Source organism: Lagopus leucura, unplaced genomic scaffold (genome assembly GCF_019238085.1).
Source record: "Lagopus leucura isolate 7727_CA_CO unplaced genomic scaffold, USGS_WTPT01 Super-Scaffold_100039, whole genome shotgun sequence".
NCBI lineage: Eukaryota > Metazoa > Chordata > Aves > Galliformes > Phasianidae > Lagopus > Lagopus leucura.
This window is the reverse complement of record NW_024962288.1, coordinates 458,473-483,414: the sequence shown is the minus strand read 5'-3', so window position 1 is coordinate 483,414 and position 24,942 is coordinate 458,473. Positions and strand designations below refer to the sequence as shown.

The window sequence follows — 24,942 nt, the reverse complement described above, 5'->3', positions numbered from 1 at the left end:
GGCTGTATTGCCTGACAGCTGACATTTATCAAGGGTAACACGAGCTTTACTCGTTCTCACATTTTTAAGCAGCTTTCAAAGCTTTACATGTATACACATGTTCAGCATATGTCTTGCAGCTTTGAACATTTTGTTCTAAAGATGTTAACTCTCATTAAAATGAGAATCCAGACTGTAAACTCATAATGATTTTTCATACATCAAATTTAGTCAGTGTTAACGTTTTGTCAACTGGCACTGTGAAGTAAAACAGTAACATGAAATGTTAATGCTTAAGTAAAATGTAAAAATACACTGTCCTTATTAGCTGCATTAATAAACTTCAGACCGGAAGAGAATCTACCTTCAATACACTGCATTATTTCAGATGAACGCATTTGCTAGGAGTCATGCAATTAAATACACTAAAAATGCTATTTCTCATTAGACTGAAAAACTTCTCTTTAGGGACTTTAAAAAAGCGTTCTGTGTTCAGTGATGAACAAAGAGTTTGGTGGCCATTTTGATCTCTTTTTAAGTGTTTAAACAGTTTGTGCACCTTAGCCAAATAACAAAAAACTTGTTCTACTTGCTTCAGATGTCGTAAAGAATGACGTGGTTGTCTTGAAATGTTCAAAACTGAGCAAGTAATTGCTCTTGCCTAATAATCCTCTTAGAGGGTTGTCTGAAAGAAATAATTATTTTCGTATTTAGCAAATTTTCTGCAAGTCTAAATAGTTTGGGCTGTTTTTACACTCCTGTTACTTCAGTAACTCAGTGTATTGCTGAACGAGTCGTGTTGCTCTGACACCAGGTAACTCAGAGCTATAGGTGATTCCTAAAGATGGAATGGCTGGGTATGGTTGAGAAGAATACTTGTAATTTTATATTGCTGTTTTCCTTTTTGTAAGTTTCCTGTATAGTCTTACAGTGATCTCCCGATTTCACTGTTATTTCTTCTGTTAATGTAACTGTACAATTCAAAACAATGGACTTTTCATTTGTTTTCATAAATCACTACGAAATCATTATAAAAAAGTAGAATTTGAGGACATTTAAACAAGTAATATTGATTTTTTCCTCCAGTATTATTAATGACTCATTAGCATCTGTCCTAGTTTTGAACGGCATGAAATCTTCTCTTGACAATAGACAAGATATGTATTTTCCTGTGTCTTTTCGTCCACAGAGACAGCCTTGGATTTTTTAGCTTCACACTACTGCTGAGATAGAAGAAAGCCTCCTGGCTGATACACGTATCTAAATGTTATCAATTGGTAACAAAAGCTCTGACAATGCTGTGCCACAAGGATCTCTTCCTTTTGCAGTATCAGTAGTCAGTGCCTGTCCTTTCTCGGCTCTCTGTGGGAGAGGTTCTTTGTTTCACAGCTGTAACACCAGCTGCCGAGGTGGGACTGCGGGAGGAGGCAAGGAGGAGGGTACTGTGAGTGCTTTGGTACTGAGAGTGGTGTGACACTGCCCTTAGAACAGCAAGAAGAAAGTGTTAGTGAGTGGTGCTCCTGTTCAGTGTTGAGGGGCCTGAATAGTTGCTATTTCCTCTCAATCTGGGTTTTTTGTGCAGTTCTGCTGCTAAATTAGTGGTGCCACGTATGTGTGTATGTTCCGTGGTCAACGGCAGTTAAGTGCTTTGCAAAAGTGTGATGGTCTCAGAAGAGAGACTCTTTCTGACTTAGATTTTGGCATACTTAATTCTATACACACTTGAATGGATGGTAAGGTGCACATGATGGTAAGGAGGCGTATTTCTGAATAAATTTTGTTGATTGATTTTTTTTTTTTTTAATTATCCTCAGGAAATAGCTTTATGTATCATTACATAAAACTGCAACTGATAGGAGTGGCTAAAGGTACATGTAGATCCTTTGTTTTGGAAAGCATTTTGTAGTAAAAAGAATGGATGAGCAGCTTTGTTTTTATCAGTGGTCTTCACTGATATCGAAGGGCAATTATAGGGAGCATAGCAAAATTAGTATTCTGTAATGAGATCCATTTTTGTGCTGGAATATTGCTGCAGTGATTGTGTGCAAAACTTGTTGTACAGTAGAGTGGAAGTTTTGAAAGTACACAGCATTATAGCTATCATATTTGCAGCTTGTTCTCTCATGGCTTACTTGGTTACCTTAGAGTATTGCTATTCCAATATTCCATAGGTATGTATGAGATCTCTTAGAACGTGTCCAGCAATGGCAGGAACTTGCCAGCATGTGGGTCGTTTCTGATGCCTTACAGCACAGTGTATTTCCCTAGCTAATGAACGGTTATGCCTGTTGTTGCAGTGTTTGTGTTCACCTAAATGGCAAAATGTTTCCACATTACCTTTGTCATTATAATGAACGTGGATTTCATGCTGAACTTTTCCTCCAAATAATTCATATAATGTTAGGTGTTTTAGTTCCAATTACTTAGTCTGGAGGTAGCTGTAATGTAGGCATGGTGTTTCATTTGTATAATAATGCCAGTAAGTCTTAGCGTGTAAATCAGCCTGTAGTTTTGAGTCCAACAGATCCTTTCTGTGCATAGTTTCTCATGATGCACTGATGATCAAACCCTTCGTTTGTTCCTCTGAAGTGCATTTTTTCTTGTTCATTATTTACTTTTGTTTGCCCATGATTTAAATAATTGGCATTATTTTTTTCCAGAAAGAAATGTTGACAATTGAAAGTTACGGCTAATGTTGTATTTCTTAATATTTTCCATGCTGAAATACTTCTCAGTTAATACATGAAGGAAAGCAATTGTTAAATTTCTTCACGTTTGTATGTCTGTTTGCAGGCTGTGGTATTGTCTCTTTTTTTTTTCCAGATCTTATTACATTTGTTACTTCTCTTCAAATCCCAACTGTGACAGCAGCACAACTAGCAAAGCACTTTCCATTTAGAAGGAAAAAGGGTTTCCATTCCCTCAACACTGTAATAGGAAATTTGAAAATGTCAACAGTTTACATAAAAGTTTGACTGAAGTAAATGGAAAAGCAAAGAAGTCACATGTTGTTTCTTGTTTGCTTTTTTTGTTTGTTTGTTTTTTTTAAATACAGAGAGAACTGTGAATACTTGTAAAGGGGAAATTAAAAGCAAACCAACACAAAAAGAGCCACCCATCCACCCAACCAAAAAAACCTACAACCAGCAAGCATACCAGAAAACTGACTTGGAGATTTCAAGGTTTCACTGAACTGTTTTTCTCCTCCCTCATTGACCTCTGGCTGATAAATGCTCAGATCTTTGACTTTCAGAAAGTATTAGATGTTCAGAATGGAAGAAACACTGTGTTTGTCCTAGCAGTTTTTGTAGGCTTCATCTCTTACCAGGGAGGCTTCCCAGTGAAGCTCTATCAACAAACCTCTTCATAAAATCACCTTTCTAACTGCAAAGGAGCTTCTGCACCATTTTCCTGAGTAAAATGGGCTATTTGGGAAAATACGTTTTTGCCACTGCACAAAAACAACTCAAATATAATCATTTTCTTTTCAGCAGTTTAACCAAATGCCAAATGACAAGAAATATTAGGAAGATCAATCTGGGGATCATACAGCTCACAGTGATTCTGTGATTCTCAAAACAAGGCTTCCCTTTTCAGAGCTCATGCCAAGTGGGCTGCTTTTCTACTGCTTTTGTTTGTGGGTGTGCTCGGTCGTTTTATTCTCCAGGAGCATTTTATTATGGGTGGAAGTCAGTCAAGGGATGAGCATCAAATTCACTGATCCACAGCTCTGAAGTATCCATGCTGATTCCTTTTGTTGTAGGAGTCACACCGGTCACCTGCTAGCCCTGTGCGCAGCAGTGATTTCCACTGGCACATTGTGCAGTTTGTCTGGCAGCTCAGCGCATCCACATGTGAGCCCTTTCTCAGCTGGCGGGTGTCCTGCTGGCTGGTTGACACCATGTGTGTCTGTTTGCTTTAGAACTTTCTCTCCTATTCATTACAGTGTCGAACATCTTGCTCCTCCAGCCAGGTGCTGCAAGGAGCGTGCTGGCTGTGGGAATCTCCCTCACATCCAGTGGTGGGCGCAGTGCAGCGATTCTCTGGGCTGTGGCTTTACCCCCCCAGGTGCCTGCTTTATGCCTCTGCCATGGAGAGGTCTGCTGAGCTCACTTCCTGTTTCTGACGTGCTTCAACATCTTTTTAGTATTGGAGTTTGGTGCAAGGCCCTCTTCATGTTCTTTTTTTAGCCCAGCATTTCCTGTTTGCGTTTCATATACCATATTTTACGGGCATTTTGGTTCCTTCGAGGTGGACATGCTTCCTGCTTGCTAATGCTGACCTTCCCCCTGCAGCAGCCCCCTTAACTTTCTTACAGAGCCATATGGGGGGGGTATTTTGTTGTTCTGCTCTCTGCTGCAAAAGCTGTGTAGCTGTAGCGGCTGTTAGCCAGGATTCGTTTGAGAGCCAGCATCATTTTTGTCTCACTCCCCGTCTCGCTGTTGTCATCATAATGCAGTCATAGGGTGACAGGGTAATCGCTTTCCATCTTGAGGGCTGAGGTGTGCAGTGATGTCCCCACGTATCGCAGGAGATGTGTAAATTAACCTTCCACGCTGCTGCTAAGCTGCATAGTGTTTGTTAAACACAACTGATTTCAGAGGAAGGTGATACCAGCTTTGAGAATTTGTGTCCACAAGCATTAACTGATTAATGTGCCAACTTCCTTTTCCTTTTTATTTTTCCCCCCTTTAGCCTATTTAAAGTATTTGGCTTTAATAGTTTGAACTGGAGCTACAGATGATGTGATATAGTGAAGAAGTAAATACAGCATTGTAATATGATAGAAATTTATGATACATGTTTCCTGGGGTCTCTGTGCTTTTGTTTAATGTGAAGAAATGTTCTGGCAGGATTTTACACACTGTTGAAAATCAAATCCTCGTTCATTTCACATAGCACAACTCATTACTTAAAGCTGTAAATTCTACATAGCTGGGGATTTGCAGCGATTGTAATATTGAGTATTTTTAGTGGGTCAGTTGGTGAGCCTCATGGAAAAGTCATAACAGAATTGAAGCTTAAAATGTGAAAGGCCTTTGTGTACTTACAGTAGCTCTATTCAGATCTGATAATTCAATTTTAAGGAGCACTCTTGATGAGCCTACAAAGATTCCCTAAAAACTATTTCAAATCTGGAATTAAATTTACAAAGTCTTCTGCTTTTAATTTATGAACATCTGGCGAGTTCTAGTAAGAATTTGATTATTTTTGTTTTGTGCTGTTTTTTCCTTGGTATTTCTGTGTGGTTCTGTCCAGTTTTTATGATGGCCAGGCAGTAATCTTCCTGAGGTCCTTACAAATGCTAGGCTTTATTTGTTCTATGGATACAGCCTTGTGTTTTGCTGCTTTTATACGATGTGTCCATCACCCCTACCTGGTGACTTTTTATGAGAAGAGTGGCGTGTTCTTTTCCTGTTTCACTGTCCTTGAGTCTGTTTCATGACTATTTTTTTTAAGAACTAAATTCAGTTAAAAAACAAAACAAAACTAAACTAAAAAGCAAGAAATAAGATTATTTTATTTTTGGCACGTATTGCTTCCCAACTGCCTTCTAGTGGATTCTTCACATCTTCAGATCACAGACAAACGCAGCCTGCTGCCCTTCATCCCCCACACCCCAGGTTACAGCCCCAGAAGGAGCCTATTGTCTCCATTCACGCTGAGATGTCACAGATGTGGGTGCTCTTCTGAGCTCTTTTCTCTCTTGCAGCTCTAATGACCGCTCCTCTTTTGATTCCTTTCTTAGGCAAATCGCCATAGGCTGTACAAAAAGAAATTTAGGGCACGAATATCTTCATTCTACTTGAGTGGGAGGAAGATTTAGCTGAGTATGTTATTTGTATATACAGTAAATTCATGGCAAAACCTGGCAAAAGGAATTTCATCCAACAAATACCGTTTTGCAATCTTACATCATCATATCAACACAATCATCAAATTAATGCACAGTTTTAGTATGAAGTATGTGTGCAATTGGAAGAGCTTTAAACCTGTATTTATGATTTCTCTCTGGGGATTAAAACGAGGTGTATTCATCTGTATTGTTAACACAGCTGAGATTATTAGCAACAAATTTTAATTAAATAATTGTATGTAGTTTCATTTCAAAATGAATTTCAAAAATCTTTGTTTTTCTGCTTTGAGAGAAGCTCCTTGAGTATCCTTGGTACCAGATTCCCAGTCTGTCAGGCCAGCAAATTTAAGGTCCAAGCATGGGTGTAGCTTTCTTTGAAGCACCTGGGAACCCCACGTGTGTGTTAGACCTCTTGGCTCCTTTCCCTGAGGTGTAATGGAAAGTAATCTGGGCTTGCTCCTGGGCCTGTTGTTCACTCTTACACTCGGATGGTTGAGTTGAGCAGGCAGTAGCAGAGGTCTTCTATTTATTCAGAATTACTTTTCCGTAAGCAAATTCCTTTTTTGCATGGTTCTCAGGTACACCCTTCATGTGTAGAAAAAGCAAAAGGGAAAATGTTTTGTTCTGTGTTACATCTCTGGACTCTCCCATAGCAGCTTCCCTTTATGGCTGGTTACTTGACCTTCCATTTAAAGGTAGCACTGTGTTTGAAATGTACTTTTGCCACAGTCTTCATCACTTCTGTAGCCTGCTTTTGTGCGCTATCTAGCCCTACTTTTAGACTTAAAAGCATAAAAGATAAAGATTCCATGAATACATCATAATTTCTAGTTGTTTTACAGGATCCTCTGATCAAATATGAACATGTTAGCGAAGTTACAGAAGCTGCTTCTCGTTGCCATTGTTTTGTTGTTTGCTAACAGCAGAATGCTGCTGTTGGATATCTGTGCCCTTGGAGGTGGTGGATATTGCAGCTGACTGGTAATTCATGACAGCAGGCCACACGATTTATGACCTGCTTTTCTTAAGAGGATAATTAATGCTCCTGTCCGGTGCTGGGGGCTTGGTAGTGCGAGTGTGTTTTGTGGAACTGGCTTTCAGTGTTCAGGAAGAGAGAAAGAAATTCCTGTGAGCATTTTTGGGTGGTTTGTATTTCAGTTGCTCTCCTGTGGAGCTAGAGCACCCTGGCAAGGCTTGTTCTCTCCATTACTGTGTGCAGAGCTCTGCTCCTAATATCAACATCTTTCTCGGCAAACCAAACAGCAAAATGCTGGTTTTTTTTTTGTTTTGTTTTGTTTTGTTTTTGTTTGTTTGTTTGGTTTTGTTTTTTTTTTAGATACTGAAATAAAAGATTCCTGAAACTGTGTAAGAGTTTTCACTTTGGAGGTCTCTGTGCTGACAGTAGGAAGTCTCACTTGGTCAGTTTGACTGACAAGTCAGGTGCTAGCTGTAATACTGTGATGCTAGTTTATTTGCAACTTGTCTCCAGAAATCCAGAATACAGTCTTTTCTTCCTTGAGATGCTTGTGGATTAGAATGGCATAACAGAACCATTGCTTGCATGTAATAAATAAAAATGAATTTGAACCCAGCGTCCCAGAAAGGAGAATTCACTTGCTGATGACTGATTTGGAACTTCAAGAAAGGGAATGGACTTGTTGATGTCTTGGGAAAAAATCACATGTATTTAGTGAAACAAAATCCATGCACTTGATTGCATTTCCTGCTTTCATCAGAATATCAACAGTACATTCTGTTTCTGAAATGTCAGAGTAGTGCATAGCTCCCAGAAAATGGTAACTGTTGCAGATTGAGTTCTAGCTCTGGTGAAATAGTTTCCCTGTTCAAGGGAAAACTAATTCCTAATCATTGTTAAATTAAGGCAAGGAGTCTTGTGTCTTTACCAGCTCGTGAAAGAAAATGTCTTTGTCACCCAATTGCCTTACAGGAGCTGTTTAATTAATACAGTGATAGTAAGCATTTGGTGCTTCTAGGTATACTTACCAAAGGTATGGGTTGCATGGATAAATGAAATTGGATTGTTGTACGTGACTTGAAATTGTTTCCAGAATAAGAGCAAAAACACTGACAGGACTTTGCAAACTAGGTTTTGCTTCTAGGTTGTCCCTACCATTGAGTTCTGAGAGATGTGCAAACATTGTGCTTGGATGCATAGAAAGAAATTGAGATCAAATGCATTACATTTTTCCTAGTAAACCCAAGGTGTGCTTTAAGGATTTTATTCAGTGTTTATGTGTTTCATCTTACAGTTCTATATAGTAATCAGAAGGATGTATCAGTGCATATTAAAATAATGAGAAAGATATTATAAAAATGTTTTGCATTTTTAAAATGATGTGGTTGTTTAGATGTTTGAATAAGAGAGAGGTGGTTCATATATTAAGAAAGAATATTCATGTGCACTCGCATGCACAGGAGCACACAGGCACAAAGAGAACAAAAGCCTGAAATTAACATCAGTTCCCCCACCCCCATTACCCGTGAGGCCTATGGCTGCTCTGAACAGCTTTGTCTCTTGAGAATTTCAAGGGTTTTTTCAGCTTAAGATCTTGTTTCCAGTTATGATACAGTAACAAAATAAGCGTGCATATGAAACTGAAATACTAAAGAAGTGGCTGAATTTGGAACTTTTTAGGATTTACTCTGAACTGGGCAAAGAGAAAAAATATTCATTAAAATTCTTTCTCTAATGTGGACTTAAATATTTTTGACCTATTAAGCTGGAGGGGATGAAGGAAAATAATGAACTTTCTGTCCTGTGTAGATTCAGTTCCAGATAGCTTTGTGGAAGTAAGCTGTTCTGACTCTTTACTGCTGTGACCATTATCTAGTTCTGCAATCTCACAAGATGTAAATGTTCCAAGATCCCAGATCCCTTCCAGTTACAAGTTGGTTACCTATATTAAAAACGTTCTAAATATGTTCTAGGATGATGATCTTGACTGATGCCAGCAGCTATACCAGAAGCCCACGTTACCACCTCCAGTACAGTGGCTTGGAAATTAGTCAGGATTAAGGCCACCTCCGGTATCTCTTGGCCCATTGCTGAAGCTTACCAACTCTAGTTGCTGGTGTTGTGCAAGTAGGTGGTGTGACTGCATCTTACAAGAACTGTGACCTGACAAACACAGCTGGCCAAGTAAGTTCACTAGCAAGCTCATAGCTGGGTTATGAGGGCAGCATTTATTCTGACTGTGGAGCATAGCTCACGTGTCTTTGGACTTGCACTGAGACACATTAACCTCTTTACTGCAGTGTTTTGTGCAGAAGCTGACAGGTGAGAAGTTTTTACGAGTATTCTGCAGCATGTGGTCAAGGCATAAAGACAGACTAGCCTTTTTTATGATAGTGAGTTCACTGGAGCCACTTCTTCCTTTTTTCTTTTTATTGTGACTGGGTATTGTAACTATTACAGTGGCAAGCAAACAAGGACCTATAGGAAACAAATTAACCAGTAATGACATTCCAAAAATAGAGAACAAGCATTATTTATCAAAGGAACAGGAGAAGTACTATGAGTGTGTTCGTTCCACCTCTGACCATCCTTTAACTGAAAATGCCCTGTCATTTTAATATATGCAAAGCGAACATGGCTCAAGTTAATTGTCATGTCTGAAAAATAGCAGCAAGTGCACAGTGCTAACTAAACACAGAAGGGAAATTGGTAAATGAAACCTGACAAGGCCTGAAAAATTATAGGCTCCCGAAGATGGAGCATATAGTATAGCAAGGATGGGTGCTGAGTTAAGGTTATTTAATGTGTTGCAGCAAAGTGTGCTTCACTGATTGCCAGGTTATAGGTAGCACCTTTTGATTTTTCTTTTAACTGACAACACTGGTTCATTAAGTCTGGGTCTGAGTCAGTTATTTATTATTGAGAAAATAGAAGCTGAGAAGGTGGGGGAGAGGGAAAGTGGACAATTGTGAAATGCATGTGATTGGGAATAGTATTTTATTATTGGTTATTGTTCTGCTGGAAGTGCTAGATTGGGACAATGATGTATTAATAGAATTAAAAACATGATTTGCTTTTTACTTCATAAAGTAAGCACAGCTGCTTTAGTCTGAATAGACAGGAGAATAGTATGAAATAGTTGCAGTACACCAGCACAACCTCTGTTAACTCTGCATACTTCAGTCTCATTATCTGTTCCTGTGGTTTGTTACTGTGCTGTCAGATTCACATAGCTAAGTTGTTAAGGTTCCACTGCATTTTTTCAGTCTGCTTCATTTTCCCCCCATGAGATTTAAAAAGATGTTTTTTTAATGTACTGTAATTTCAAGTGTAGTATGTTTGATTTCCTTTTAAAACAAGCATATGTGTATTCTCTGAAACATTTAAGGAGGGTGGAAGACATAATCCTCTTTAAATCCTCTTTCTAAAGGTAGCCAATGTGTTTGCTGTGTCTAGCACATTCAGCTCTGAATATGTCATATTGTTACTTCTGTGCCACATACAGTAACACAGCTTATTGTCTAGTCATTCCATCCAAAGTCTGATGCGATCTTCCTGTGATGTGTTTTAAAAATTGGATTGACCTCTTGTACACTTACATTTGATAGCTGGGCTGTGCTGTGTGCCCCATCTCTGCATGGGTAAGCTGAGTATCTCTGGAGTTCATCCTGCAAGTGGGGAAATGAGCCAAAGGTCAGCATGTTGAGCTTGTTGACACTGAAATACACTGAAGGATGTTTTTGTTTGAACAGCCTTACTTTTTAGTTGAACAGCTTATAGACAGGAAATGGTGCGCTCACGTGTTGGCAGTGGTACTGGTATGGGCAGAGCCGGTGGGAAGTGTTCTGCTGAGCCCCAGTGCCACGCTCAGCAGAGCAACACAGGCTGGCATTCACCTGCTGCATTGCTCTGCTTCCAGTAAGCTGTGCTGGTTTGGTTGAAGCAGAACTGACAACCCTGTTGAAATAAAATGTCCTTTACTTAAAATGTTAGAAAATTGTCTGTAATCTCTGTACTCAAAAGCAGTAGGTTTGAAGTACAGAAGTGTTAAATGGTCAGCTGCACTGTGTTAAGAGTTTGGGCTTTCATGAGCAGGAGATGTATTGTTGAAAAAGAAGGATGTGTTTTAAATTTCAAAAATTTTAAGTTTTTACATTTAAGTCTTGTAGATGATAATGTAATGACTTACAGTACTTTAATATCCTGTTTCCTCTATAGTGGTAGTAACTTGTGGTCTGAGATTTACTTTTGATCTATGGCAAAATTTGTTGTAAATTTTGTTTACACTAAGGTAAGATTTTCTTTTCTGTGTTTCAACTAGCTTTAGTTCAGTGCTGGCCCACAGAATGGAATTGGGAATGCTGGGATCTGCCCTGCTAGGTGACAGTTCCCAAACGATGGCCCTTTGCAGTGTGTGACCAGAGCACATACTGCTCTAGATGCCCTTAAATCCTTCCAGGGCCCTTCTCTAGGCTTCTTCAGAAGCTTCCTTCAGTTACTTTACCGCAGTGCTTTTTGAGAAGTTGTATTTCATCTTCTTTTAAAGCACCTCAAATATTTGCATCCATATAGTGAATCTTTACTTGAGAGGTGTCCTTGTGGGGTTTTCAGCATACTGCTTTCTCAGAGTTCCCCCCTTTCCCCTTGCACTTCCAGTCATACAGAATCCTTGAGGTCTTTGTTCTTCTGCTTCACATCATACTCAACACTGTCAATGTGATGGAGGTTTTCTTCTAATTCCATAAACTCAGTCCATTAGAAACATCAGTGAGTAGCCCTTGCTGGTGTAATAGCATCCCTGTGAAGCTGGATGGCAAGCTGTAGCTGGGTGTGGTGTACAACTGGTCAGCATTTTTGTGGGAATCAACAGCCGAAGGATTTAATTTTCTCTCACTCATTTGTCCAAACAAATGTTTCTGACACTGCATCTTAGGATTTTGTTTGATTTTCCTTTTTTGTGTGCATGGTTTTGTTGAGGTTTCTGTGATTAGCAGAGGTTGATAGAGCTTGAAATGGTGCTGGTGAAGTATTTAATGAGTAGACAATTTACTCTTGATGCTTACTTACTCTTATGTGACCATATTCTTAATCAGCCTTCTCATTGGTAATTCTAGTACATCCAAACAAAGCTACAGTCAGCATTGTCAGAGGGATGGTTAGAGCAGCAGATGAATGTGAATGCAACCAGTTGATATGAAAAGCTTCAGTTTGCTTTCTTAAGAAATGAGGTACTTGAGTAAAACTCCTTTACCTGCCTACTGGTGATTAGCTGTTAAGTAGTCTGACTGGAAGGATCCATTTTGAAACTCTCGATTGGTATGGGCCTATGGTGTGTGCTTACATGTGAATGTCTCATAAATATTTCCCAGGAGCAATTTATTTTTCTAATTAGCTTGAACAGCCTCTGCTTTACCTAGTGCTTTAAGCAATTTTCAGTAAATCAATTCAATCACACAGCTGTTGTTTGAAACTTTTCCTAAGTTCCCGTAATTCTCTGTAGAGACCGGGAATCTCACTAATTAGTACACTTAATCATACCTTCTATAAAATGCATGGCAATATAGATTAATCAGTCCCAGAATTTCATAGGAAAACAGGGTAACAGAAAACCAAGTGTATATAGCTGTGAAAGGAGTTTGTTATTCGCACGTGCCAGTTATGTACAGTGTGCCCAAGCTGGCACAGAATGGATGAGCACTGAGCTTTTTGCATGGCAATCATCACAAAATAATTAATTCAGGGCTGCAGTCTTTTTTTTTACTTAGATTTTTAAGTTACCAAGATCAAACATCAACTTTTTCTTTAGATTTCCTCTAAAGGAAAAAGTACATTTTCTATTCCTATGTGAAAGGACATCTATCTTGGAGGTATCTATGATGTTACAGTTCAGACTGTTAGCTGTTTGGCACATACCAGAGGTGACATTTACAGTTAATACAAATGAGTTTTAAATTTCTTTCATGCTACAGTAAATGAACAGTGTTTATTTTATTTTCTGGTGAGATTGTTAATATTAGATTAAAAGAAAAAATGGGAATTCAGCTTTTTTTTCTTTTCTTTCTTTTTTTTTTTTTTTCATGTAGAGCCTTTTTTGTTTTTCAGGATGTGACTTAAAATGGTTTTTGATTCTGGGGACCCTATGAAAAGCATCCTGTGCTTGAATGTTTGTTAAGGTCAGGTAAGTAAGAAATGTGTTTGTCACTGAGAATAGGAAACTGCTGAATGAAACGCCTTTAGTTTTATTTACAGCAAATTACATTTAAATACCTACGGCTTTCCTCTGAGTAAGTCATTTTATTAAAATTGGTGTCTTAAAAAGTCATCTGAATTATGTCTAAGATTATTATATTTAATATTTAAATATTATATATAATTAAAAACAAATTTCAGATCATCTTCATGATTCATTGAAAAGGACTGGTTTGATTTAGTTCTTCATAATTGGCTTATTCTAGGGAATGCTAAGAGGCAATTCATGCTTTTTCCCTAGTGAATTCTTCAAACAAGAAATCAGCTCAGACATAAGAGCTTCCAAGTGTGCTGCATGCCATGAATACGTATATTTATTATAGCAAAAAGTTGATAGAGGCAAACACAGTTACTGATGATCAAGAAGACCTTTATTATTCTTGTTTCTTTTTGCTGTATGAGAAAAATTACAGAAAATTTAAGTCTTTGTTTGCAAAGGTAAATCTAATAGTATTGCACACTATTGCCAGTGTTATTTGCAAATAATCATGGAAGCGAGGACCAGCTCATCCAGATGTTGCTGCCTCTGGTTACACTCTAGTGTTGGATGTAGGATCAGTATGTAGTAGTTCAGAACTGCTACAAGCAATGGATTTAATGTCTTTCACTTTGAAGGCTTTTAACTGCTGATGAAATCTTGGTTTTTCTCACATTTGTGTTAAGTGTAAACTTAGGAGTGCTCTGGTTGTGTTTTCTTCCATTCAATTTTAACATTCCATTTCATACAAATGCCTGTCTTTTAAATTATTTGGTGAGAGCTAGGACTGTGTTTCCAAATTTCTTTTGAAAAATTCATATTGGACAGAACAAGGTATGGCTTATTACCAACTGTTTTGAAGAGCTAAATAGAGTGTAATCTTTATTTTACAAAATGTTTCATGGAAATAAGTAAAGTATTCCAGTGTAGTAATGGGTGTTTGTAGAAATTATAAATAGATGCTGGTTCTGGTAACTTGGAGTAGCAGGTATATATATCTGCTATATGTATACACACATACATACATACATATATGAATTATTGGTCATTAAATACCTGGCTTTAAAATTAGGCATTCCTGAGTAATTCTGTTTATAAATTATATAAACTAGGGACAGATACATTTTAGAAAAATCTAGTTGGTTGTCACAGGATAGAACTGATATTCAGTGTTCTTTCCTCACATATAATCGTCTGTTCTGGCTTATTGCAACTTAAGCACAAACCTACATGCAGGTTTCACCAAAAAGCACGTAACACCACGTAGTGATACGTAACACCATACTGATACTTGGAGCTCAGATTCGTAATTCAGTCCCACTGATAATTATCTTTTTATGCATTAGGTTCACCATCCACACTTTGAGTTTTACCTGCAACTTGGTAGAAGAATAGCAGAATGGTTGTCAGATTTTTCATGACAGTCATTAAGTCATATCTAACTTTCAGATATTCTGAGTAATACTGTATGACAAAAGGTTATAGCATCTATGTTTTGGGTAATTAATACTTATACAAACTTGTACATCTTACATTTTCCTAGTTTTATGTAATAACTGACTCAGATTAAGCTAGCTTATACATGTATTTTCATTAAGCAAGTGAGAAAGATTTCACTATGTACATTTTTTTAAAGAAAATACTTTCCTTAGGTCAAAGAGACTGTGCAACATAACTAGTAAAGGAGTCTTTCTATCACCAGCTGTCTAGCTAATATTACAGGTGTACAGGTCAGAAATAATGCTTTGTTCATTTTTAAAAAAATGCTTTTAGTGATAAAACAGCATCAAAACATTAACTTCTAAATGCTGCATTTCAGAGCTTTCTTCTAAACTTGAGTAACACCTACCCCCCACTCACCCACCCACAAATAATCACCCTAAAGGCTGGATATCTTTTGGGAAAAACCCTTTGGTGCATTAGAAATTACAGGTTCATATTCAACAGATGAACGTTACATCTGATGCCTTTTAACTGATGATTTATTTCATTATTAACTTACTCAGTAATGGCTTCTTTTGCTAAGGTTTCCTGCAGCAGGAGAATTGGTTTGCCTGTTAACAACTTATATTGTAAATCTATATGTAGTGCAAATAAGCTTCTAGAATTTCCTTCGCTAAGCAGTTGTAGTTGTTCTAGACATTATGTGCTTTTTCAATTTGTAAAGGTGCTTATAGAGAGAAAATGATTTTTAGGGAGAGGGGAAGGAAAATGTGTATGTGCATTTTCAAGATGGAGAAAGCTCCCATAGCCTACTTGAGTGCAATAGAAGGAAAAGAAGCTGCATCAATTAATACATTTTCCTTCTTCCTGCACTCTTTGGTATGTATGCACCAAAAGCTTTTCTTGAGTAGAACTGCTGTGATGTCTATCATGTTCCACAGACAAAATGTAATAACTTTGTGTTCTATTCAATTCTATTGTGAGTTCAGAACCTGTCAATACAGGCAAATATTACACAAGAAGTGGCATTCCCATTCTAAATCATTTAATGCAAGCCAAATTGCATTCCACAAAAATGCTGAAAGTTGAAGCAGCCAAGCTGAATTTTTCAACTACTTAAAATGTTTTATTTATTTCAATGTATTTTTCAACTACTTAACATATCTTTCTTCCTTACACTTGGCTTCTGACATTTCCTGTGTCCATACCCTTCCTGAGCCATCCTCAAGCCTTATCATTTTGAGCTCTCTTTCCGCAATAGCTCTCAGCACTGCAGCGTTATTCTGGGACTGGGAATGCAGCTGTGGGGTGGGGGGAAAGCCCCAGTGTGGGGGGGATGTTTGTCACCAGCTCTGGACTCAGCCTCAGCATGATGTCTGTAGGCATAAGACCTTGTGAGTCATAAGTTCTAGTCAGACGTCAGCTTCAGATAATTAACAGCTTTTTGCATGATCATAGTTTGTTTATGTAACGTGTTTTTGAAACTGTTCGAATGAATAGCTCCTCATCCAGCTGCTTGGTTGAAGAAAATGTTATTCCTGCCGTTATCTGGCGATATACTGTCACCTAGTGGTGTAACAGGTTGTTTTCCCTCAACCTCAAACGAGGTAACTGCTGCTTTAACTGTACTTAGGAGCTTTTACCTGGAGAAATAGTAAATTAAATGAATTCTTATTTTATTACTTTTAGTTGCTGATGTATGGTCAGGATGAGTGGATTAGGAGAAAACTCCTTGGATAGCTTGACCAGTGAGTCAAGGAAACGCAAGCCGTTGCCCTGTGATACTCCAGGTGCAAGGTAGGTTTATTCAGTCTTCTCTGCTTTTTGAATTATGGATTTTTAAAAATATTTTTCTAGTTTTCATAGCAATTTAGTGTGAGTTCTAACTAATCATTTTGTTTAATTGAAAAATTCTTTAAGCTGAATTTGGTTGTGAAAATGCCAAGTATACTGTAATTTGCAGATCTGCCAAAGCTTATGAACAGTTAAATAGACTTACATAAATCTTAATGGAGTGAATGTGTAAGAACTCACTGTTTGAAGCTGTGATTACAAGACTAAGGAAGAAAAGCGTGTTGCTTCACATAAATTACAAAGTCAGTGTCTTACATCTGATAACTGACTTGGCATGTCTCATTTTGGAAGTTATAGTCACCACAGAATATTGCAATAAGTTCACTGCTTTTTTACTTGCATTTCTCCAGACTTGTTCTCTGCAGTCTTATCTTGAGTTTTGGTATTCCATGCTGCCTTCTTTCTCCTCTTTGAAATATGTCAGAAATTCACTTATCTGAGGGACTCAGTTTTCAATTTCCCTCTCACTTCTTTTCTTTCTGTTACACATAACAGTTCTGTTAGCCTTCTGTATTCTTGTTCCCATACAGTAAAACCTTTTAAAACGGTCCCCAATTTCATCAAAATACCAGACATGTACCAGTATTTCTCCCTTTTATATACTTAGCTGCTGTCCCTTGCCATCCATCATGTAAGAAATTGGCTAACCCAGAGCTTCTTCAGGAACTCAAGAAGAAAAGGAGAGTTTATGAGCTCCAACAGAAGTAGCAGACAATTCAGTGCTGTTGTCAAGTTGTGCAGAGAGACAGTTGGAAGGGCTGAAGCCTAACTGGAACTTTGTTTGACTAGTGCAGTAAAGGACAACAAAACTGCTTTTATCAGTACATCAGCAGCAAAAGGGGGATTAAGGAGAATCTCCATCCTTTAGTGAATGTGATAGGAAATACAGTGATGAAAGATGAGGGTAAGACTGAGGTACTTAATGCCATTTTTTGTCTCAGTCCTTATTAGTAAGACCAGTTCTCAGGGGCCAGTCCCACAAGATGGTGGCAGGGAGCAAGATGAAGATCCTATAATCCAATGGGGAAATTTAAGTAGCCTCTCCCTTATATCATTTGAACATTTGTAAGTCTGTGGGGCTGGATGGAGTTCATCCACGTGTGCTGAAGGAGCTGTTGGAAGTGTTCATCAAGCCACTTTCAGTCAGCCACTTCCCAGCTGACTGAAGGTGAGCAAATGTGACTAAGGGCAGGAAGGAGGATCCAGGGAATTACAGGCCTGTCATTCTGACCTTAGCAGCAGAGAAGGCTATGGAGCAAATAATCTTCAGTTTCGTTACATGGCATGTGCAGTTGAGTGATCAGATCTGGCCTGCATGGGTTTATGAAAGGCAGGTCGTCCATGACCAACCTGATCTCCTTCTATGATAAGATGATCCACTTTGTAGATGGGGGAAGGTCTGTGGATGTTCGGGTTTTGGTAAAGCATTTGACATTGTTTCCTGCAGTATTCTGGAGAAGCTGGCTGCTCATGGTTTGCGGAGAGGTGCATAGTTTGCTGGCCAGGCTCAAAGAGGCCTGGTGAATGGAATTCAGTCCAGTTGGCAGCCAGTCACTGGCAGTATTCCCTGGGGCTCAGTCTTGGTTTAACAGGAATTGTGAGGAGCTACTGAGGGAGCTGGGACTGTTTAGTCTGCAGAAAAGGAGGCTGACAAGAGACTGCATTGCTTTCTACAGTTATGTGAAAAGGAGTACTCAACAGGAGGATTTTTTTAGCTGAATGTCCTTCTCATATCCTCTTTAGATAAACTGGTACTTAAGATTCTTAGAAAACAAAATCACAACATAAGGAAACACTGGACTACAAAAAACAAATAACAGTGTAAAACGTACACAAAGTGCCCTTCAGATTTCCTCTTGCTAGAACGGCTACCAGCTAGGTTTAATAGATAGGTGTTAGGAGAGATATTTTGAAGTTCATGGTGTGAACACAGCTTTTGTATATGATGGAATATAAGTATATGTATAATGTTTTTGGTTTGCAGTCTGACCTGCAGTGGTGAAAAGCGTCGACGTGAGCAGGAAAGCAAATACATTGAAGAACTGGCTGAACTGATATCTGCTAATCTGAGTGACATTGACAATTTCAATGTCAAACCAGACAAATGTGCTATTTTAAAAGAAACTGTGAGACAGATTCGACAGATAAAGGAGCAAGGTATAATTTCCTGTTAAACCAAAACAAATACGTTCATTTTCTTGTGATTCCTTTTTCAAAGCAGTAGTAACACGGGAAATCCAGTATTGTTTTAATAATAGCACATAACTGAAAAATACTTCAGATTTTTATTTGAACCAAACCTTTAACGTGCTTTCAAGAACGTGCTGTTTAAAAGTAAGCCACTGTTTGCTATTACTTTTCCTTATTGGAAATCAGTGCTTTAAAATTATGTGTGGCCTTTCTTACAAGTTCCCTGAAAATACTAGTTAAACCTGTGCTGGCCCACAGTGAAACTAAGTATTGATGGTATTGTGCCATCTCATGGTACAGAATACCAAATACAGTTGCCTCTCACGTTAAGGGACAATTAAATAAACAAATTCCAATACATCAAGTTTCATTGATCTCTTTTGGTGAGGGTAAACCTAAGTGGTATGATATGAAAAGTATACAGAAAAAAATAAAATGCATACTGATAGAATATGTATATATTTCAAATGACTACATATATTTCTGTATCTGTATTTCAAATGACTAAGTTGTCATGTGTATATATTTCCTTTGGGCAGTAAGATATTGTTTGATATCAAGTGATTATTTGCCAGTTTTAGAGACAAGTTAAGACAATTCTGAAATGATGTCTTCTGTTTTTAAGGTATTTCTAATGTAACCTAATGTAATAATTAGTGTAATAATTATTATATTTTAGTACACAATCCACAGAACTAAGTTTACTGTTTCTTTTCTGTAATTCTACTGCCTGATGTGGATGATTGTTGCACCTTTTCCTGCAGTAATGCTATTTATTTAGGATGTTTTGATTCTTAAAATGTAACTTTGCTTATGTATATATATGTTTGTATGTATGTATATACAAGCATACGTATGCACACACACACACACATATATATACATATATACACATTAATATGAGCCAAAGGCAGTTTGTAGAACAGTGGTGATGGCACTGTTCTGTTGACTGTGACCGGTGATGATGAGATAATCAAATTAAAACCAGCAAGAAGAGATGTGCTAAGAAGTGAGTTTAATGGCCATTGAAAAACTCATCCATCAGTCAGATGATCACAAAAGTTTGGTATTATGTAGTCATGTCCTTTAATCTGGTCATAAGGAGCTACTAATATGAGATCTTCTCTCTCATTACTGCCTCTCTTTTTGCCCTTAATTCACGTAGTTCCCAGAATCTACCTTCTAATACTAAAATGCAGGCTTTGTATGAAATGTTGCTTTACTGAAATACATCTTCTGGGTTTCAGGAAAAGCGGTTTCCAATGATGATGATGTTCAGAAAGCTGATGTGTCTTCCACAGGTCAAGGAGTTATTGATAAGGACTCCTTGGGACCTCTTTTACTACAGGCAAGTGCAAATTAGAACTTAGTAAATCCCAAGGCAAAATAAATACTTAGAGCAGCTGAAACTACTACAATAGAGCCTGCAATCCTATAGTGAAATAGTATAAAAGAACATTTTATCTCTGACCCTTTCAGACATAGTTTTGTATAACAATTTGAAAGGATCAGAATTAAAATCCATTTTGTTTTCTTAATTTCACTGAAATGGTTTGTGGAAGGAAAGAATAGAATAGCCTTTGGCTTTTTCTCATATTCTAGTTCTTTACTTTCTCTAGCAGTCATTAGTAAATTACTACTAAAGATGTGCTTAGCAATATGAGGAATATTTTTTCTTTGCTTTGAGGGTTAGCTGTCTAAATAAATCAATGAGGTTTTATGAGGAGTAGGGATCTGTGATGTGTATTGCTGCTTTTATTTCTGAAACGTGGAGCACATTCACCCAGTGCTATCAAGTAAGCTAATCTAATAACTGACAAAAAGCAAAATAAAGAAATAAATATTTAAACATAGCAGATATTTTTTTTCCTTTTGCCGAAAAAATCAGTCCCATGAAGTGCATCAAAAGACATTTTTGAAACTTCTAAAAAAATAAAGCTGGAATTTTCTTTCATTTAAGAAAATACAGTATTTTCACCACTTGTTCTACTACATTTCTTCTTATTTCAATTTGCCAGCTATACAAACAGTGTTATCAATTCATTATCCTGTTTCCAGATAAAGAAGGAATAAAATAAGAAGGCTGGTTATCACTGTGACAAATCTCAGTTGAATAACAAACGAGCAGATTTGGGATATTGAAATCATTCCTTAACACATTCCATTTTCTGTGCAGAAAAGTGTGAAAACTCATTTCTACTTTTGAAAATAAATGCATGTATTATGACTTGGCATTTAGCACCCACAAAGTTTTTAAACTAAATTATATTCAGAATTATGCAGTCTCATATGCTATGTTGCTATTTAGGCATTGGACGGTTTCCTGTTCGTTGTCAATCGAGATGGGAACATAGTATTTGTGTCAGAAAATGTCACACAGTATTTGCAATATAAACAGGAAGATTTGGTTAATACAAGTGTCTATGCTATCTTGCATGAAGAGGACCGGAAGGACTTCCTTAAAAACTTACCTAAATCTTCAGGTAATGAAAGTTGACATACTGCCTGTTATCAAGCTGTTTGCAAACAGTCAGAAGAGGAAGGACACCAAACCAATTTGTGATGGATGACCTTACAAAACAAATTACTTTTACAAAGGAAATTTGACTTCAGAAGTATATTAATCTTGAGAAGTATAGTATGCTCTCACTAAAGCACACCACTAGAAATAAATGTGCTGGAAATTAACACTGTACTTTAGCCTTTGCAGTTTGTTTACGTGTACCTTCAAACAAGGGTTCTAAAGGAACATGTTCTGTAAAACTACGTGACTAGCTGAGGGAACTGCTTGTTTTTTAAATATGGCTTCTTAAGAAATGACTTTTCAGCCCTCCTTTAAGTAATACTGCAATCATCATGTTAGGAAATGAATTTAACTTGATGTGCACTCCTACTATTCCTCACTTATAGACTGATTGTATACTCAGAAAGCATCTTACAATTCTTTAACATCTCTAATCTAGCAGCAAGTTACCTAAGTTAAGACAAATTGGTTATGAATTTTGTCTGAAAATCATTATGAATTCTTACTGTGTTCTTCCAAGTTAATGGAGTTGCTTGGACCAATGACACACCTAGACAGAAGAGTCATACGTTTAATTGTCGGATGATGGTGAAAACTCCCCATGATCTTTTGGAAGATGTAGGCAGCCACCAGGATACACGCCAGAGATATGAAACAATGCAGTGCTTTGCTTTATCTCAGCCAAGAGCTATAATGGAAGAGGGGGAAGGTAGGAAATTTTGTGCAATTGCTGTGCAGAAATGAAATCTCTGAGTAGAGCTTTTTGTTATTTGGTGCTATGATGAAATATATAGTTTATGCAGTCCCTTCTTTGAATGAATTAGAAACAATGCAAGAAGCTAAATTCTCATTGTTTATGTACCTCTATTAAACAGTGCAAGCTTCTTCAGCTATTTCATAAGGTTATATTACAGAATAAAACAGGAGAGAAAATGGAAAAAAAAAATTCTTTTTAAATACAGATTTACAGTCCTGTATGATTTGTGTGGCACGCCGCATCGCAACTGCAGAAAGAGTGTTTTCAACAAATCCAGAGAGCTTCATTACCAGACATGATCTTTCAGGTGAGAAATGTGTTCAAGATGAAGGTATTAAGGTAACTTTTTTGTCCATGTGCTCTTGGTTTGTATAAATGAAGTATGTAAACTACTTGTTTATCTGTAGTAATTAGCAGAATTCATAACAAGATTCCTAGCTGTTTTGTGCAATATACCATTGTTGGCAGTGGAGCGCAATGACAGAAGTGGGACACGTTTTCTTTCTATATGCTAGTATGGCTTTGTTTGGCAAGTTGGTATAAAACATTACTTGTTTCTTTACTTGGCAGCATTTTGAAGTGTTTTTGTTATGCTTTTATTCACACATAAGAAATATTTAAGATCATAATTGAAAGTAATGAGTGTTGTTTAGAGTGTATGTTTCTGCAGTTGGTGAGCTAATGTTTATGGTGTTTAAATTGATGTACTTGGATCATCTGTATGGGGATTTTTCAGATTTTAGATTTACTTTTAAGGTGTTTGTTTGTGCGTGTAGCTGGTTAGTATTTTTGAGAATTTTACAGTCTGGGCATCCCTTGGCTGCCTGTAACCAGAGACAAAGTTGCTGTATGTTTTCTAGAAGCTCTGACATTAACCAGAAGATGTTTGAACTTCCTCTCTTATCGTTATCTAAATCCCCTTGAATGCTGATGTTTTAACAAGCAACAGTATACTCTCGTATGGCAGATTACTCATAAGTGTAACTTTTTTATACTCAAAGTTTGGTGTTAGGCTGAGAAATTCAAATGGTGACATTGGAGCCTTTATACAAAATGATTGGTGTAGTCATAAAGATTTCATCTTGCATATTTTCTTTCCTGCAACAGGCAAACTTGTCAACATCGACACAAACTCATTACGATCTTCCATGAGACCTGGCTTTGAGGATACAATTCGCCGGTGTATTCAGAGGTTCTTATGCCATAATGATGGACAGTCATGGTCAAACAAACGCCACTATCATGAAGGTGAAAATCTGCACTGTTTGTCCTTACTGCTTCTCTCAGTGGCTGCGTTTTGTTGGTTTTTTTTTTTTTTTTTTTCTGAAAAACAAAAAGTCTAAAATTCTGCCTATCTTCATTTTTTTCCCATATTTTTAGTTACCCTTTTTGTTGTGAACACCTATGTGCAGTCTGAAGAAGGATGACTTCCTGAGAAACAGGAATTCTGACAGAAATTACTCTGTTTCTGGTTTTCTAATGTGCCTGTGTTGATAGTTTTCCTGGTACTTTATTGAAAATCTATGTAGTGCATATTAGCAATTTTTGTGCTTTTAAATATGAATGATTCTCTGTATTCCCTTCACAGCTTATACACAAGGTCATGCTGAAACGCCATTGTATCGCTTTTCCTTAGCGGATGGAACTATAGTGACAGCACAAACAAAGAGTAAAGTGTTTAGAAATCCAGTAACTAATGACCGCCATGGATTTGTCTCTACCCACTTTCTTCAAAGGTGAAATCATTGGTGTCTGTTTGTCATCTAAATGTCATAGCTTTTAAAAGTACATCTGATGTTGAAGATACCTGGAAAAAGACTGAGCCAAAATATTTTAATTACAACTCAAACTGAACAAGAATGTTTGGGAAGCAAGAGTTGCAAATAAATGTGTCAATCTAAGATTTTGTTCAACAGCCTCTGAACTTACCTGTGTGACAGAATGACAGTCCCAGTCAAAAGAGAGGTTTTTTCCCCTGTTTCTCTGTGAAGCTTGTGGTTGAGTTCATTATTTTTGGGAGTTAACATATATAATGATTAAGGGGAAATAGAAATGCTTAGTTACATGCTTTATCTTTCTGTTTTTAATTGCACACCAGTTGAAAACACTGCCCACCCCATCAGATGCATTACTGATGATTCATATGTACCTTAAATAGCGCTTCCTGTGACCTTTTCTTGTTGATTGCAAGAATAACTGAAATGGGGGCAGTTTCTCTGCTTCTGGCAGTAAAATACCTTCAGATGCTGAAAAATGAGTAGTTGAGACTCTTCAGGGTACCATTAGCGTGCACAGAATAGTGTCGTGCGTTGACTCAGAAAGGCTGAGTAAAAAAAGGTGTTTTATAACTAATGGCTGATGAAGAAACAGAATGCTTTTGCACTGCAGTGATGATACTGTATATGCTTGTAACTAAATGCACATGAAGGTGTAATGAACGAATGAGTGACATAGTTTAGTTGTGTTTTTGTGGAGATGCTTGAATTCTCATTGGTCTTATAGGAAAAAAAATTATCCTGTTATTCTTTCTTTGAAGCACTTGATTCTGAATAAGATTTGACTTCATTTTCGTGAGGCCTCTGGGTATGTTTTTGAATTTACAGAGAGCAAAATGGATATCGACCAAATCCTAATGCAGTTGGGCAAAACATCAGAACAACAGTGGCTGGAAATACAAATTCTGTTGGTCTTATGAACATGTCACCTGGTCAAGGCGTGCCAATGCAGAACAGGAACTACGGCATGGGAGATCCCAGTACAGTGGGTCAGCTGAGTAGCTCTCGATATGGAGGCCCTGGTAATATGGGACCGGTGAACTCTGCACCAGGAATGCAATCCTCTGCTTATCAGAGCAACAGTTATGGGTTGAATATAAGTAGCCCACCACATGGTAGTCCTGGTTTAACTTCCAACCAACAGAATCTAATGATATCTACTAGGAATCGAGGGAGTCCAAAAATGAATTCACACCAATTTTCTCCAGTTACAGGTACTTTATTTTTACTATAAATAATTTTTTAAAGCTTTCTTTTCTCACTTTTATGTGCATTCCATTTGTCATCCTTTTTAACAATTCTGTGACACAAACACCACCTAATTTTGTGGTAAAAATTTATTTTTTAGAACTTAACCCAGT

At 37.5% G+C, this 24,942-nt stretch overlaps 1 protein-coding gene across 10 annotated transcripts in view; it reads left to right on the top strand.

The window, feature by feature from the left end:
* Positions 1 to 24,942, top strand: part of NCOA3 (nuclear receptor coactivator 3) — a 75,630-nt gene that overhangs the window by 37,201 nt on the left and 13,487 nt on the right. For 7 of the 10 annotated variants that reach the window (XM_042883675.1, XM_042883674.1, XM_042883666.1 and 4 more), the window contains 10 exons: positions 12,915 to 12,990; positions 16,171 to 16,278; positions 18,320 to 18,492; positions 19,773 to 19,873; positions 20,834 to 21,008; positions 21,570 to 21,758; positions 22,012 to 22,113; positions 22,914 to 23,054; positions 23,395 to 23,542; positions 24,410 to 24,795. In XM_042883675.1, the coding sequence (XP_042739609.1) occupies positions 16,181 to 16,278; positions 18,320 to 18,492; positions 19,773 to 19,873; positions 20,834 to 21,008; positions 21,570 to 21,758; positions 22,012 to 22,113; positions 22,914 to 23,054; positions 23,395 to 23,542; positions 24,410 to 24,795 (1,513 nt within the window). In that variant the 5' untranslated portion in view covers positions 12,915 to 12,990; positions 16,171 to 16,180. Of the gene's footprint in view, positions 1 to 8,785; positions 8,997 to 12,914; positions 12,991 to 16,170; positions 16,279 to 18,319; positions 18,493 to 19,772; positions 19,874 to 20,833; positions 21,009 to 21,569; positions 21,759 to 22,011; positions 22,114 to 22,913; positions 23,055 to 23,394; positions 23,543 to 24,409; positions 24,796 to 24,942 lie in introns of all 10 variants that reach the window. The other 3 variants (XM_042883669.1, XM_042883670.1, XM_042883672.1) reach the window with 1 other exon arrangement.